The sequence below is a fragment of the Cydia strobilella genome, chromosome Z, assembly GCF_947568885.1.
Source record: "Cydia strobilella chromosome Z, ilCydStro3.1, whole genome shotgun sequence".
NCBI lineage: Eukaryota > Metazoa > Arthropoda > Insecta > Lepidoptera > Tortricidae > Cydia > Cydia strobilella.
Window position 1 is genome coordinate 3,652,642 of NC_086068.1, and position 18,813 is coordinate 3,671,454.

Sequence of the window (18,813 nt, forward strand, 5' to 3'; positions counted from 1 at the left end):
ATGAAGCCCAAGCCGGAAGCGGTCAGGCGTCCACCCTCAACGAGTCCACATCCAGCGGACAACAGGACTGGTCAGCGGTATGGGAATGCTTCGAGAGCCCCCACCGCCTGCTGTCCATGCCGGCTGGAGGCCTCTCCAAGAGCATGCAAGTAAGCCACCAACGAGTCCACATCCAGACAACAAGACTGGTCTGCAGTATGTGGGAGTGCTTCGAGAGCCCCCACCGCCTGCTGTCCATGCCGGCTGGAGGTCTCTCCAAGAGCATGCAAGTAAGCCACCAACGAGTCCACATCCAGACAACAGGACTGGTCTGCAGTATGGGAGTGCTTCGAGAGCCCCCACCGCCTGCTGTCCATGCCGGCTGGAGGTCTCTCAAAGAGCATGCAAGGAAGGATCCAACGAGTCCACATCCAGACAACAGGACTGGTCTCCAGTATGGGAGTGCTTCGAGAGCCCCCACCGACTCTTGTCCATGCCGGCTGGAGGTCTCTGCAAGAACATGTAGGTTGTTGTAGAATTGGACTATAAATGTGTCGTTTTCAAGCAAAAGGTACCACATTGTGGCTTGCCATAAGGACGCTCTGACAGGTTTTTCGTATAAAGATACAAGCAATTTTCGTCCTTATGTTAAGCGACAATGTGGACTGTGGTACCTTTTGATTGAAAACGTCACAAATAGTTGAGTGGTTTCACGGTGCTTTTGATTTCTGACAGATATGGTTTCTTTACCCAAGTGTCCCGATTCCAGGAAATGGTGAAGAACGCATTGAATGAAATGCGTCGATACTACAGCCGCAAAGTGGTGGACGTTCTCATTAAGGTCACCCGGCGGACGCTGGACATCATCATCAAGCAGTTCTCCGAAGCCGAAGCTTTCTCTGATGAAGGTAGGCTTTGCCCATGCCCAACCACTACCCGTTTTACCCAAAGATTAGAATAGTAACATTTATTAACGGAAAAAAAGCGTAATGCCACGGCTAGCCGCAGCGCAGATTTTCAAAGCACCAACCCACTTTAGGCCCAAGTCTGGGCAAAGCGGATTTTAACAGACCCTTTGCTTTTCTCCTATTGTATGAAGATTATAAGCGAAAACTTAAAAAACGATGTTCAAAATCGAAGTTCGATAAATTTCCTAACTAATGACTGCATATGTACTTTAATATTATAAAATCGTAGATTTTTTGACGGTTGTTGTTAGTTTATCCGCTTTGGGCCCGCTTACCCTAATAAATACCCTAATTAATAGCGTGAAATTGTGTATTGGAAAATATTGAAGGCTGCGGGAGGGGTAAATTTTTTGAGAAGGGATAACTCTCAATCATACTAATTATACGTGTCAGATAAGTTTTTTTAAAATATTGGTGTTAGGTGAGGGTCAATCGGTCCTGACTAGGAGTTAGGAGTACGGGCGGCCGATTGCCTTTAGCCCCCTCATAATTTAGACTTATTATTCTCACATCTTATAGCTTCGGGCCTTCGGGCAAACTATTAAGTAAATATCGCCGCTATACTTACTCAACCTCGTATCTGCAACACTCATTTGATGACAAAAACACCCGTATTCCGAATGAAAGAAAAGCGACATTTCCATCAAATGATTGTTGCAGATATGAGGTTGAGTACGTATAGCGACGATATGGAATTCTTTTCCTAAGCATTTTTTTTAAGAATACTTCTTATATTATTTGGTGTTATCTAATCTTTCCATTCTTTAGGTATCTTATTTATCTGGAAAATTATTGCTTGAAAAACTTGACTGAATTAAACATTTAGCAAATTTAATCAGCTTTCGTTTTGTTTAAGTAGTCATGTCGCTAAAACGCAAAGTTGCCATTATGAGGATTTCAAATATAAATACGCAACCGTCGTCGACTCATACCGACACGCTGTACCCGGAGTTCAGAAACGTGAAAAATATGGTCGTTTTTTTGCGTGTTGCGTTTGAGACTTAATTTCAATGCAACAAGGTTGATATTCCATTATAACGAAATGCGGTCCATTAATATGCGATTATGCACTAAGAGTAACCCAAGAAATGAATTCATACTTGTGTACTACCTGTATACCACAACGGTATGAAATCAACCATACATAATAGTGGCTTTATAGCTAGCTATTTCCAAAGCTTACAGCTATAATAATTAAATGTATGGCTTCGTCATTTATACGAGTAAAATAATAACGACACACGGGACGTAATAACGTTGGATCGTAGACATCTGGCGATTCTGGCGGTAGGCACTAATAAAACGTACTCGACACAAGACGTAGGAACTTATTTGTCTTATTTTACCCGACAGAACTTCTGTGTAGCGCAGGAAACTCCCAAAAGATGGTGCTGGCGTCATGATAAACCGCGTGGTTCAGGCAGAATTCTCCTAAAAAAATTCAGCCCTGGCTACCAGGCTTGCATATATGATAAAGAGTCATTGTAAATGAATTTATTTTTATTTAATAACAGCTTAGTTAAATTTAAAAATAAATTCATTTAATGACTCTTTATAATTTATGCAAGCCTGGTAGCCAGGGCTGAATTTTTTTAGGAGAAATCTGCCTTAACCACGCGGTTTATCATGACGTCTTTTGGGAGTTTCCATTATCATAATATTATTAAACGATGGCGGCATGCGAAAAATCCATGAACACGAAAAATCCGTGGTTGCAGCTTGGAATAATAATGATATTGTTAATTACCCCTGTATTTTTGGCAGCATCAGTTTCATGGAATAATTACTTTAAGCTACGTCTTTAGAAAAGTCCGTGGTCTTTGTGTTTCACACCATGCATGAAATAAAGCACCAGAATTATTAGGAAAACATACATAGCATCAGTTATTTTTAAACACAAGTTCTAATGAATAAATCGGATAGAAATATAAATATATACAATTATACATACAAATATGAACGCTGAAAAAATTACACTCTTTTTTGGGCAGTCATGTAAAAAGTAGGTGAGTTGACCGTGACGTCATTGTGTAATGTTTCATATAAATTCCCTTTTAGCAAATCGTTTTGACATTTCTAAAAAAAACCGGCTAAATGCGAGTCGGACTCGCGCACCGAGGGTTCCGTAGTTTTTAGTATTTGTTGTTATAGCGGTAACAGAAATACATCATCTGTGAAAATTTCAACTGTCTAGCTATCACGGTTCATGAGATACCGCCTGGTGACAGACGGACAGACGGACAGCGGAGTCTTAGTAATAGGGTCCCGTTTTTACCCTTTGGGTACGGAACCCTAAAAAGAAACTGATCTGACTATTTAGTAGGAGAGATCTGTTCGTCCCTGGCGCGGGTCACAGCGCAAGATCGCAATACCAGGCTCACATAAAATATAAACAGTTACAAAATTCCTCGATTATTTCACGTTCCCGTCAATACTTCCTGATGACGTCGAGCAAACAATGAACATTATTGTGAAGGTAAAAAGGTTGGAATTGCAATGGAAAATTAGTTCTGCAGGTACGCAACTGTGCTATTCCGAAAAGTCGTATCTCCATACGGTATCGAAGATCGAAGTGACAATAACACACAATACGGCCTGGTTCAGGAATGTATGTGTGTGTAATGTGTGTGTATGCGCTAAGGTTTAAACCTACCTACTGATTTTAATTTTAGGTGCCAGTTTTCATCTTTGTTACTCATATTTTTCCCTCAAATTCCAAAAACGAACATACCCAATAACAGTGAATTCTGGGCAAGTTTTATTAGCGTAGATTAAGGCCTAGTTTGCAGCATTTCACTAACCCGCGTTAACCGGTTAAACCTGGAGTTACCATGGTTACCTGTAAGTACCATTTGACACTGGGTTATCGATTTAATCGCTTAATCCCGGGTGACCCGGGTTAGTGGGATGGGGCAAGTGGTGCTAAGTGTAGATCGGGTTAGGTACAATCCGCTCATTTAATTAATTTTGGACAACAAAGTAATTTGAGTAAAATACTATTGCGCTCTTCCCACTCAGCATTTCCTCTTGTTGAGAGAAGGGGATGAAATGACAGAGGTTCGATGAGCGCTCAGTATCAACTGGCCATTTGAAGTGTGATCTCCGGCTACGAACAGTTTCCACATATCTCGAGGTTCCACTTATGGTGGATTTTCTTTGGCATATGTGCATTGTGCACGGTGCTATGAAAGGTCGTAGTCGAAATTTCATATCATCTCACGTTCTGACTGCCTAGTACGTCGCAAGCAGTTCGTGACGTTTTGTGATCACCTTATCGTAGTTATCGTAATCGATAAAAAAATTAAGGTAAAAACGGTTTTATTTTAAAACTAGAACGCAACAGACTGTACCAATTTTTCAGACGAGTACCGTGTTTAGGCAACGAAGATTTCTGAGTTGCCTAAGTAAGGTACGATATTGAATAGCTTGATTATATCACTATTGTGTTCAATACTTTTTCTACTAGTCATCTAAAATAATACTTTTTTTTACTATAAAACCTAAATAAATAATGAAAATTGGTTAGTATCTCAGTAAACAAAAATAGTCGTGCGTTTATGTCTTTTCTATGGGACCGCGGCGGCACGTGATTGGTCAAATTCTTTTGTAGACTACAGCGTATCGAATTGAATATTATAGTTGAGTTGGGAGTCCATACATGAAAAGTATCTACGCAATTATAGTTTGGTATACGAAATCTTAATTCCACCCTTACAGTCGTCGAGTAGAAAAATATTCTTTTGTTTCTCTATTTAAATATGTTATCGGTTTTTTTACATGCTTAAAGTTATATATATAATGTGTAGGTAGATTTAGAAAATGTACACAAACAAATTCACTCGTAGTTAGTTGACAAAGCATACGAAAAAATAAAAAAAGAAGAAAATTCAAAACTGACAAAAGACTGCATCGCTTTCCAGTGCGGAACTAAGAACAGAGACACAACATGATGAATACGGCCACGTGTCTACCTATAGATTTACTAGCAGTAGCTCTTCGTGTTCATGATAGCCTGGTACTTGTGTGGATAAAACTGTTCTTGCGGGTACTTGCCAAATCTGAGCGTCTACCGCGAACCACGTTCGACATGTTGCCTCCCTGTCACACTTACGTACGAATTTACAAGTTACGAAACGAAACCGTTGTTTTGCTTATTTATCAAATAAATTTATTTAATAAATTATGATTCCACTCCAAAATGTCGTTTTCATGTATTTTATGTAATATTCTTTCATTAATACCCAATACAAAACTATTCTTTGCATAATATGAGCGCATTAAGAGCCAACAGGAGGTGAGCCCGGGTTCAATTTTGAGATTTCAAGTTGAATATCGCCACGTATCGCCGTCGCTCTGACGGGGGCGGTACCGCGTAGCGAGGGACTATCCCAGTGTGTGTGGTGCACGCACACAGCCGCGCACGCATTTTGCGCTCCTCGCTGGCCTCTGCTGGCCGGCCCGCTACGCTATAGCTATGCATACAACATACCACGCCACACACCACCCAGTTCTTTTCTTACTTTATTCTTCGATTATAACTCGTTCGCTCGCTACCACCACTAAGCGTTTGCTTGTTCCCTGTTATTGTGGTTAACTCCTTGATTTTAAGTAACTGAATTCAATATCCTTCTGCAACCTGCAATCTAATTAACATTTCGAGGTACAAAAGAGTAAAAAAACATAACATAACATGGACATACAAGAAAACATTGTTGTATAAAAACATACAAGATAACGGCTGTTAAATTAATCCAATTAAATATTTTTAAATATAAACAATAATATTAAATTATAGTCGTGAGTATTTTAAAAGTAAAACTCCCTTATACCTTGACTTTCAACAAAGTATTTTACTTATAACTTACTTGGTTCGTATGAATTAGTGACATACCTAATTAAAAAAGAGAGCTATAACTCCCGCGGGAACAATAAGGCCTTTTCCCTTCAGTGCACCTGCATAGAATAAGATCTTTTCGAGCAAGTGTGATTAAAAACAAATTTGCCGCTCTCCGGCTACGTGGAATAGATAAAAATAGCCTCAGGTTAGATAAAATATCATAACAAAGAAACATGTGACATGTGATATTTCTTACTTTGATGTAATTATACAGTTTTATTAATTGTCCGTTTTTTATTTATGAGTCAGATTTTAATAAAAATGTTTGAAGAGCTAATTCTGGTCGGAATAAATATGAAACCCCAATTTGGGACAATAGTCTAGTCTACAAAACGTTCAAGGTGGTGAAAAATATAGTGTAAGCTGTTCGCATAAAAAAACCGCAAATCGATGTACAGGTTACCCGTTTGGTACACGTATACTAGAAAATTTTTGACCCGCAGTTCCTAAAAAAAATTCCCTTAGGAGGGAGTGCCAACCTTTTTTTTATATAATTTTTTTTAACCTTTTTCAAACCTATCGTATTCTTCTCTTATTTATCATACGAAAGGGCTTTTTGAAGCGATTCTGAAAATATACCACATTACATTTCAGCCAGTTTTAGGGTTCCGTACCTCAAAAGGAAAAACGGAACCCTTATAGGATCGTGCGTCTGTCTGTCTGTGTGTCCGTCTGTCACAGCCTATTTTCTCCGAAACTACTGGACCAATTAAGGTGAAATTTGGTATACATACGTAAGTTTGTGACCCAAAGACGGACATGTAACGTAAACAAATGAATTTTAAACATGGAGACCACTTTTGGGGGGTAAATGAGAAAATTAAAAATAAAGTATTTCAAACTATATCGTGTTATATATCAAATGAAAGAGCTCATTGTGAGAATCTGTAATACATTTTTTTTATAATTTAGGATAAACAATTTAGAAGTTATTCAAGAACTTAGGCAAAAAATCACCATTCCCCCCCTTTATCTCCGAAACTACTGGGTCTAAAATTTAAAAAAAAAATACGCAAAATAGATCTTTACCAAAAGATTACAGGAAAACCTATTGGAAATTGCAGTCAAGCGTGAGTCGGACTTAATTACTTAGTTTTTGATCCGACCCCTACGGGTTTTTTAAAGACATTTCACTCACGTTTCATATAAAAAATACATTGTTTAAATTTTGTAATGTACTGTAATGTTGTAATGGACTCGCGCACGAAGGGTTTCGTACCATTACGCAAAAAACGGCAAAAAAATCACGTTTGTTGTTTGGGAGCGACATTTAAATATTTATTTTATTTTAATGTTTCGTTCATATATTCAGATTTGTGTATGAAAATGTGAAACTATTATTTCTAAAATAAATTATTCGTCCCTAATTTACACAAAATTTATACCAAATTTGATCTCATAGATCATGATCAACAGATAGGTAGAACTGGACCGCAGAAGCCGACTTTTCCCCTTCCTTTTTGGGGGGTAGCCAGGACTTAATCTCGTAGCTAGTGCGTCAGCTCAGCTTTGTATGAACCAAGGAATAATAAATAGTATTAAACGATATCCCCTGAGGCCAAAGTGCATACTCACTTTACTTACTTCGCCTACTAAGAGGCAAATCGCGACTTTGTTATGGTTTATCGATCTTATCACATCACTAGATTATCGACATTCAATGTCGACTATTGCCCATCACTTTTCTGTCAGTGTACGTATTTAGAAACTTGACCCCGCCCCTAAAATTAGTACGATAAGGACAACTGCAGCTTAGGCGAAAAATCCTGCGTAAAAATCTCAAAAATCGAGGTTTTGTACTCGACTGTTTCCTCCTCCAAAACTTAACCAATCGTAACCAAATTTGGAAATCTAAATGATTATGAAATTGTCTGTGTCGGACTGTTTTGATTTTTTGACTAATTGATATCAGTTTTGAATACCACGCCTCTCATTGCGGCATAGTCAGTGAGGCCATTTTTGGCCATGTTTGAAGGGCTCTATCGCCTTAAAAAACAAAAATATCAAAAAAAGCAAAACACACCGACACAGATATTGACAATATTAATCTGTGTTGAAAAAATCATTCCTCTAGCTTCAAAAACCACGGAGGAAACAGTCGAGTACGTTTGTATGGAGAAATGACCACTCCTGTTGGCTCTTAAGGTAGAATTGTTGGCGCGCTTTAGTTTTTTTTGTACAACTTCCACAGTTTTTATCAGAAATTAAAAATTTAAGCTGTGACGTGAAGTTGAATAACTGGTTTCTTTTATATTAGACGCAACGTTGTTATAACGTTTTTAGTTTAGCTATAAAATATATATACACGAACTTTTCTCAAAAAAGTGGTTTTTCTTTGTTTGTAGCTCCTAAAATATACCTTGTTTTTATAAATAATGTATTAACGAATCATAATATATTTAATAACCTTTCGTTTGATATAGCACACGTGTATGTATGTTTCATGGTATAGTTATAATTTAGATTTTGCAAATTTCGGCAGCGGTCACATGTATGACGCCATTATTTGTTACTCAGGCACTAAAGAGATTGTCTCCCAGCAGTTTTATGATCCTTTTTATATTGCTAATAACATACTAGAAGCTTATGCGAATTATCCTGAAAATGACCAATTTCGATTTTTTTAACTTTAATGCATTTGTTCTAGCAATTTTGATGCATAATTTTTACATTTTTGGTCTGATTTTGATTATTTTGATATCAGTGTATGGCTTGAGACATCAGCTTTAATTGTGTAGTACATTGCTTTAACGTCCGACTTTTGGTTTGGTTGAAAAACCAAAATAATCAAAATTTTATTTTCATCATTCTTAATATTGTCTTCGGTTACCGCGATAGTTACTCATGAAATAAAACTATGAAAACGGATTATATCGTACTTCATATCGTAATTCATCATTCTTATTTTTTTTATTTTTTTTTTAAAGTATTGTATATTTTGGTACATAGTGTATTAGTGAAATATATAATATTTCATTGGCTTTCGTTTAATACCCCACACGTGTATGTGCAATGCATAGTTTGGGTGCAAAATGCAATATTCGCAACGAGGCTGGAGTCATTTTGATGACGTCATTCCGCTGAAGTAGATGGTCGGCGCCGCTGTCTCCCGGCAGTTTTGGAGACCCGGTTCCATGCCCAACAACATACTAAAAGTTGGTAGCGGTTTCCGGATCTGAACTATCTCTTCGACCGTTTCCCATAAGCCTAAGGCATAGTACTATTAGAAGTGAAATAAGTTACGGCCGTATTCGAACATGTTTGTAAGAAGTCACAGCGGTACGATACCGATCTGTCAGTGTCAAAAGTGACATTTATTCAACCTAAAAACGTCACTTTTGACACTGACAGACCGGTATCGTACCGCTGTGAGAATTTTTTTAACCTAAAGGGGCCCACTGACTATCAGTCCGCCGGACGATATTGGCCTGTCAGTTGTTCGGAACTGTCAAATTTTTGTTCTAACTGACAGGCCGTTATCGTCCGGCGGACTGATAGTCAGTGGGCCCCTTTACGCCCGATTCGAACAATAATTATAAGAAGTTATAATCATTGTTCGTATCGGGCGTTAGGTACCGTAAAAAAACCGACCAAGTGCGAGTCGGACTCGCGCACCGAGGGTTCCGTACTTTTTTAGTATTTGTTGTTATAGCGGCAACAGAAATACATCATCTGTGAAAATTTCAACTGTCTAGCTGTCACGGTTCATGAGATACAGCCTGGTGACAGACACACGGACAGACAGACAGACGGACAGACGACCAGATGGACAGACTTACAGCGGAGTCTTAGTAATAGGGTTCCGTTTTTACCCTTTGGGTTGGGTAAAAAGGGGCGTGGGGTTTACAGCAGGTCGTGTGACAAGCTATTTTTTACCGGACTACGGCCTAGGTAAATGAAAGTAATGATCTAGTCCTATAATATCCTGATAGGTATCAGGTAGGCAATTTCAATCGGGACGAGGGTTTTGAGATCTCATCCACATGGAATGCAGTCATTAGTAAATGTAAGCGGAAAATAATATCGACTTTCGATAAATCGAATATCGTTAGTGTTGTGTGTCGACAGAGTAACATCCCTAGTGCGCAAAACGTTTAAGCTGATAAACAAAACCAAGTGCGGGTAGTTCGAAAAACTCGCGCGTCTAGAAGATATTGGCCAGTCTTCTCCGTGACTGCGGGGACAACGCCGTCCTCGAAACGTCGAATAATAAGTAAGAATCGTAAAAGTTTAAATCAGTGACAGAGATGTTAGATAACGAAATTTACATTTTCTTGTTTCGCGATAGACCCTCAGATTGTGGTAGTGGCGCCCCCTACGCAGAGTTTCGCGTAATATTCCATATTCCTCTTATTCCTTTATCCATTTATTCTACTGCGCATGTCAATAGTATCACGTGGAGTCCACGTGGATTTTACGTCGCAAACCAAGTCTGGATACCAGGATACCATAAATTATGACTGGTGGTTTGTTTACGTTCCCTATCAACACATCTGAAATCGTCGACGCCTCAATCACCTATTTTTACTGATTTGTGAGAATTGTCTTGTACAAGTTATAAATAGTTATTGAATAGATACGTCGTTCTAGGTGATTTCACCTGGTAGAATATGGAATCTTTAGATTGAACTAGTGGGAATATTATCAAATCACAGTCACAGTATGTGTTTTTTTAGGGTAAAAACGGGACCCTATTACTAAGACTCCGCTGTCCGTCTGGCCGTCTGTCCGTCTGTCTGTCTGTCACCAGGCTGTATCTCATGGACCGTGATAGCTAGACAGTTGAAATTTTCACAGATGAAGTATTTCTGTTGCCGCTATAACAACAAATACTAAAAAGTACGGAACCCTCGGTGCGCGAGTCCGACTCGCACTTGGCCGGGTTTTTTTATCTTTGGCTTGGGGCCTGACTTGAGACCCTATCTCTAAAAAAGAAGTATTCGTGCGACAGATAGGCAGATAAAGTTATGTTATTTCAATTTACGTTTTTCACGGTAATTGATTGTGTTGTTGATGTTGCTAAACTGACCTAGGTTATGAATGTTGCAGCACACACCAGGCTAACAGAAGTAACTAGGACATGTATGTAAAAAAACGTTCAGCCTTGACTGATGCTGAACATATACATATGCATTATACCTTTTTCACACTAATTAAATATTATTTTCAATGTACGCTGCCATCTGTGTGTTTGAAGTTGCTTGTCACCCTTTAAACATAACAAATTTTGCAATACATTGCGTATTAGAATAAACTTTAAAGTGTAATGAAAATCAAAACACAAGTTATTTTTAAAAGTTGCTTATGTAATGATGTTACGGGAAACACCCGGTATACTAGTCACTTATATTGACCGGGATATAGACCGTGATTACCTTTTGAATCACCGTGTCACCCGTGAACAAGTTTCATGTAACTGCGTCGAAATATCGGGAGCTCATAAACAATTCAAAAGGTATGAGTAATCACGGCCTATATCCCGGTCAATATAAGTCTAGTGAAACTAACCGTAAATCATTCAAAACTGTCTGTAATGTGAGATGGAACCCATTTCTGGAACGATATTAGTCTAATATTATTAGTGTGTTGTCATGACAACCCATATTAGTCTAATATCGTTCGCGAAATGGGCCCCTGGGTCACGGAACAGAAAATAATGAAGCGGCGTAAGCCCAGATTACTATAAAAACTTTTGTCGCCAAAATTATATTCTAGAGCATTTTTTGAAGTCGCTTTTGTTTATAATTTATTAAATATTTTATTAGGTTGATGTTGTTGTTGTTACTAACATAAGGTATAAGCTATAACTAACACATTTATGGACCATATGTTTTAAATTGCCTCAAATAAGGAAATTTTAATTTTATTTTATTCCATCCTCACCATCCTCACCACTTAGATGGTTGGCAGTCCTCAACTGTGCGTTTCTCTAGAAACTTCCTGCCTCGCACAGCTAAACTGTGGAATGAACTGTCGCCTGCGGTATTTCCGGACCGATATGACCTTCAAACCTTCAAGAGCGTATTCCCCTCTTAAATGCCGGCAACGCACTTACAACCCCTCTGGTGTTGCGGGTGTCCATGGGCGGCGGTAATCGCTTACCATCAGGTGATCCGTCTGCTCGTTTGCCTCCTATTTCATAAAAAAAAAAATGTGTTCTGTGAGGTGGGTAAATGGCGATCTTGCACACTTTGAAATGATCGTTAACAATGGTAAAGCCCATCCAAACTTTGAACCGGCTTGAACAGAACAAAGTGAGGGAATGTCATAATAACCTTCATATTTTTATAGAAATTTGACTATTCGCAATTCCTCATTACTTTTATCTATTGTATTTATTGTATTCCATTACTATAATTTATTTTTGTAAACCTGTGTTGTGTACAATGAAGTTATTACTACTACTACTACTATTTTTACGGCTACCACCAGCTTGGCACTGACATAAACGCTAGCGCCTGACTTTCTATGCATCTCGCTCGTACTGACATATTAGTGCGAGCGAGATGTATAAAAAGTTAATTACGTAGGTATAGACGTTAGCCTACAGGGGCCCATTCCTCCAACGATATTAGTCTAATATTATTAAAGTGTTGCTGTGGAAACTCAATATGATTTGACAGTTCGTGGACTAATAATATTAGTCTAATACCTTTCGAGAAATGGGCCCCTGATGTAAACAGTGTATAATTATTTCCTTCGTATTTTCTCGGAAACGTTCGTATTTGCGTATTTGTCATGCCAGTTCACAAGTTCAATCAATGTCAGTACTTTTTGTACCGAGACTGACTGAAATAGCAAGACAGTTTGTACGTTTCCGTGATAATACGAAGGAAAATAATGCACTACGTATGTATGTCTGTCTTGACTTGACACTGTCGGTGACTTGGTACGGGTACTACTTGCGCATGTGTAAAGTATCACGTGAAGTCCACGTGGATTTTACGTCGCAAACCAAGTCTGGATACTAGGATAACATGAAATGTGACTGGTGGTTTGTTTACTTTCCCTATCAATACATTAACGTACGTTGTTTTCATACTGAACAAATTTTATGGACCGAAGCTGACAAGCAAAATGTCGGTCCCTAGTACCTAAAAATAGTCAACACCTGGGGCCCGTTTCTCAAAAGCATGTAACTTGTAATACAAGCGGATGTCACTTTTTACAGCTTTTGTTAGAAAGGGACTTCCACATGTATTACAAGCTACAAGCTTCTGAGAAACGGGCCCCTGTACAGTACCATGAGTCACTGACAGTGTCAAAACTGACATATCCTAACGTCTACGTCATTTACTTTCTATACATCTCGCTCGCACTAATATGCGAGTACGAGCGAGATGCATAGAAACTAAGTTACATTCTCGATAGCCAGTGCCAAACTGGTGGTAGCTATCAATAAAAATGTATGGTACAGCCTTTTTAGGGTTTTTCATATTTCATTTCATTTATTGATTGTAAAGTCATGTACATACATTTTATAATTAAGGTGTTACATCAATTCGGAATGTCAGTCAGGACATACAACAATATATTAGACCGTAATCTAGGCTAAACATTATAAAATAAAATAAATTAATAATCATGCGAACTAACAAATCTACAGTCTCCTAAATTAGATTTTTTTATGTCACAAATTACAAATTTTACACATTTGAAATTAAAAGAATAAATAGTCAGTACATAATAATTAAAATTAAAGTAAGAATTATAAAGAATTATAAGTTCCGTACCCAAAGGGTAAAAAAGGGACCCTATTACTAAGGCTCCGCTGTCCGTCTGTCTGTCACCAGGCTGTATCTCATGAACCGTGATAGCTAGACAGTTGAAATTTTCACATATGATGTATTTCTGTTGCCGCTATAACAACAAATACTAAAAAGTACGGAACCCTCGATGGGCGAGTCCGACTCGCAGTTGGCCGGTTTTTTTTTTGTGATTTAAGTTAGTCAAATAGTAAAAGTTATTCAGTAGGTCATCTTAAATGTTCTAAATCACATAGTAGAAATATGGGTAAGGTAAGGTTGAAAGAGTTGATACCCAGGTAGCATTTATGACGTCAGCGACGTCATAATGATGTCACAATGACGTCATAATTACGTCATTATGACGGCGCTGACGTCTCTTTGCTACCTGGGTAGTTATTTATGACTTACGATATAAGTGTGGAAAGTAGGAAATTCGCAACGAGTGGTGATAAATTAAACTTAAAACACGACCGAAGAGACATAATTAATGTCATTACCGGGTCTAACGCGATTAAATTTCATTATTTCACCTTTTTTCCGACAACAGGGAAGACGGGTACAAAATTACAAATTAACGTCAACTTGGGGACCAGTGATTCAGATGTTGAAACCAAGGGATCTGTCTTCGGACCAGTGCGCGGGTATTGTTAGTGTTGCGTGTCATGCCGTGGACAGTAAGACATTAAACAGAAACGGGTAGATAAAATGTATTTGTCTACCCCGAACATTTATAAACTAATGTCGGGTAGTTTAGTGTTGTTTACCAATATCTCAATTGACATTTTGCTGGGACGTCAGTCTTCCGTGACCACAGCTAGTGCAACCTAGTTGAAACTTCGGAAAGAAGGTAAAATAATGAAATTTAATCCAAAACACAGAATAATAATGCTTTAGTCCTTGTTCTGAGGTACAAAACGCGAGAGTTTAAAGTGTTATACGACCGAAGAGAATTTGATCTTGATCCGACACGAGTTGCGAATTACCTATTCGCATCGTACCTACAACGTTTTACAGATATGGCTAATTCCGTCATACGGGAAACTAAAGGCAATCGCTGCTTTGTCGAAGGACGTGGTCAGTGTCAAAGGTGACATCTCTTAAACCAAAAACGTCACTTGACACTGACAGATCGGTATCTTATCGGTGTGACATATTATAAGTATTGTTCGAATGGGGTTGGCCGGTGTTTAGCAGATGGCGCCAGCATAGCTTACCCTATCAGTCCCTAGAATTGTCAAATGTTTGTTTTTTTAATGCCCTGGATGCCAGCCCTTTAAGCCAAATCTCATAGAAAAAGGGGCAAGCTATGATGGCGCCATCTCTCTGCAAACCTTTGACAGTTGCCATCCCCATTGGGCCGTAGTCAAAACTAAGTGCAGAACCTGGTGAATGATGTGTCAATTCCTTTCCTTTTATGACGCGGGATTCGTTTGGTAAAGGCGTTGCTACGGGCAACGTAGGTAAATAAATACCACCATGTTATTCTTGTGACCCTGGTACGGCGGCGGGCACAACATCTAAATGTCACGTGTCTTCCAAGGTCTTTAACTCTAGACCACCTTACACTTTGGAGCAGGAATGAAATGTAGGGAGCAGCGCAGGAGTTAGTGGCGCGAGCAATAATGGCATGTTAAAGTTATTTTCTTAAACATGCTCGGAAATGGTCGCATATTGTTCGTAAATCGAAAACGCAGTGCCTAATTTTCGTCCTAGCGACGACAACGCACGGCCGCCACGCGCCTAACGCGGACGCAGCGGGCAAAAATGAAATTTGTATGATTCATTTTACTCCTAGGAGTAAAATAACCGATACAAATTCCAATTGCTGTCCGCTACGCGCCGGGCGCGTGCTGCACGCGGGGCCGCTGCCTGGGGTAGGTGCGAGCAACTACGTCTGACGTTATCTATTTCATTATTTACCTCGGTGAAACAAGGCATTTTCTGACTCGGACCTTTTGCCAAATTCTCGGCCTGGCATCTAGGTGCCTGGTCAGAAAATACCTTTCTTTCCATCCTATAGCAACAATGTTCTATAGTATACCTGTATACCTGCCTACTCATTGTGTAAACCTAGGTTTCAGTTCGCGGACCCTCTTCGAAGTTATGTTAGCCTGGTAGCGAAGCGGACCCGGGTTCGCTACGTCGGGGCTTGCCGTTCCTCCGTCGCTCCCGGAGAGCTGACAACGTCGCTATATATAAATTATAACCTATCTCGTATTTGATTAATAACAAAACATTGATATAGCCGCTAGGTCAAACAAGTTTGTCATTTGCAAAAGACGCGAAATCAGTTTATATGGGACGATACCCTTCGAGCATACATTTTTTTACTTCGCCTCGTTATAGGGTTCCGTACCCAAAGGGTAAAAACGGGACCCTATTACTAAGACTCCACTGTCCGTCTGTCCGTCAGTTGTTAGGTGTTGAAGCCAGGGAATTATGATGAAACCACCGACGTTTAAGATTATAATTATTCTAAACTCACACAAGGGTATTAAATGCTAATGATCCTACAACTTAATTAAAACTTTGTGTTGGACGCCAAGAGGAGTTTATACCGTTAAGGTCTGCGAATCCCTGCTATTCCAAAGATACGCCGGCTATCGTAATAATAACTGTATTTTATTGAGCTCGTGGTCGTATTTTCGACCGAAATTTGACGGGCATGTCCACAATCGCCGTAATGTCACTCACAAAACAAAACAATAAATAATGTCCATAATAAGTATCAAACGTAGTTAATAAACTGTGATTGCATTTTGCAATCTAATTTAACATTTGCAATTACGATGACTGGGCATTTTTTCTGTAGTGATGCACTGGACTTTTTTTCCAAAATAGGTAAATTTAATGTTTTTCCTACTCAGAATCACGAGCTCCTTCATTCCTACTAGCAGGTTAAAATCATACCAGATCCATTTGAAATGAATGTTGTGAAATATTTATTATTCAAAATCATCATTTGAAAGTGAATTCTACCATTCCACATAAGGAAACTACTCAAAATTTGCATTTGATTAACAAATATATAATAAACAAATTGGAAGATTTACTTCTAAAATCGTTTAATATCCACCAGGACAACAGAAGAAGCCGCTGTTCCTCCTCCACGCCGCGCTGATGATCCCCAACGTGTCAGTAAAGCCCACGCTAGAAGAGATTCAAGAAGTCCTGGTGCTGGCCGGGAAGCACATCTCCGGACTGGCCAAGGGCGTGGCGCAGTGGACTGGCGGCAAGAGCTCCAGGGTATTAAGTCTCATCTTCAGCATGTGGGTTATAAACCTAATCGTCGATAGAAAGATGTAGAAGAAAGAAACATTATTTTAGTCTCAAGTAATAATCAAGGATATAGTAATAATGCTTAAGGGTATTTAGATTTTAGAATAGCATGCTCATCATCTTCAGAAGTCGGTTATGGTCTAAGACGGGCGAAAGAGAGGTATGGAAGAATAATATTGTTTTCCTAAAGTTAGGACATGATTATGATAAATATCATTATAGTTGTCTTTCACATCTGAAAAAACTCATAGAGGTATTGTAGCTATGCTGGAAGAGTTCCAAGGAGTCCTGGTGATGGCCGGGAAGCCCAGCTCCGGGCTGGCAAGAGTTACAGGGTATTTACGAGTGGATATCCGTCGTTCCTTCTTTGAATAACTGAGAACCGTCGTTATAGGCTTAATGACAAATTTTCATTAATAGTGTCAATCGATCAGGTTTATTATTAGGATCAAAAGTCTATATAGGACCCATTGCATTAAAACAATACAAAAGTCAGAATTGATAGTCAAGGCCCGACAGTCGTACTTCACTCGTGGAGAGGAAGGTACGGAAAAATAATACTTCTCTGAGAGAAGAATCTTTCTTATGGGACAGATGAAATTGAAACAATGTGAATGTTATGAATACTTGGACATGGGAAAACCTATTATTTCTGCATGTAGATGCCATAAATAAAACAAGCAGTCTAATAATGATTATTTGTTTCTCTTCCTCGTGTTGTAATGTTAATTGTATCGTGTCGTCATACCACACACTGTGCTCGACTGTGTAACCGTCCGCTCACCCTTCTGTGCTTTCTAATCGTTTCGCTCACTCTATGTTGCTTCTCTTCTTCTTTATTTGCCTCTCCTTCCCTTGCGTCCGTGAGCAGGTTAACTGGAAGAAGATAGCCGGACACCAGTCTAATCTTCTAGAGGTTGTGACGAAGCTTGACGAACAGGTTCAGTCGGTGGCAGGCGTGCTTCCGAAGTCGAAGGTCCTGGATGCTGCGAAGCAGAGAAGGAAGAAGCATTATAGACTAGAGTCGGAGGAGAAACCAACGTTTCCGCTGCAGCAGAAGAACTTTTATAACTATATTGTCGAGAATAAGGAGATTATAAAGACTTTGTCTTTACTCTCGACTTGCACACAGAACGTTAAAACGGTGAGAATAGTTTTTGTTGAGTTTGAGTTTTTCTGTAGCAGTTTTACCGCCCTTATAATATATAATAATAATAATAAAGGAAATATTAATAATAATAGTACATTACGATACAAGTGCGAAAAATAGCAAATTCGCAACGAGTGGCGATAAATTAAAACACGATCGAAGGGAGTGTTTAAAATCGACACGAGTTGCGAAACTTGCGAATTACCTATTCGCACATGTATCGTACAACGTTTTACAGTACATATGGCCCTTTAAATTTACGACAGAGTTACGTAATGTGCTAATTATCGCACTAGTGCGGTAAAGTAGCACCATGTGTACTGTAAAATGCTTTATTATGCACACTACATGAAAAAAGATACAGACATTGAGAAAAGATATAAATTGGTAGGTAACAACAGGCGGACTTATCGCTAAACAGCGATCTCTTCCGAGACAACCTTCAGATAGAGAGATGGCGAACGAAGCGGTAGTTATCGGGTGGTGCAAAATAAAGAAAACAATAAAAACATAATATAATACATATACTACACATATATAGTTAAATTAGACTACATATATTACTGTATACAAATATATATACATCCTTACGTGCTTTCTATGCTAGCGGAAAGAAAGTTTCTTAGTGTATTTTTATTAGTTTCATAATGGGTCTCGTCGTTATTTATATATATATTATATATAGTATATATGTATATTATATTTGTATATATGTGATTATATGTTATTTTTATTTTATTTTTGCTGTTGTATTTGTAGCACCGCCCACAATTTCTCTGCTTAGTTAGCTTA

The 18,813-nt window shown here is 38.7% G+C and overlaps 1 protein-coding gene across 1 annotated transcript in view; it reads left to right on the top strand.

Moving 5' to 3' along the window:
• Positions 1-18,813, top strand: part of LOC134755061 (dynein axonemal heavy chain 5) — an 82,108-nt gene that overhangs the window by 36,024 nt on the left and 27,271 nt on the right. The window contains 4 exon segments of the mRNA XM_063691539.1: positions 1-149; positions 749-855; positions 16,640-16,838; positions 17,743-18,015. Of these exon segments, the coding sequence (XP_063547609.1) occupies positions 1-149; positions 749-855; positions 16,640-16,838; positions 17,743-18,015 (728 nt within the window).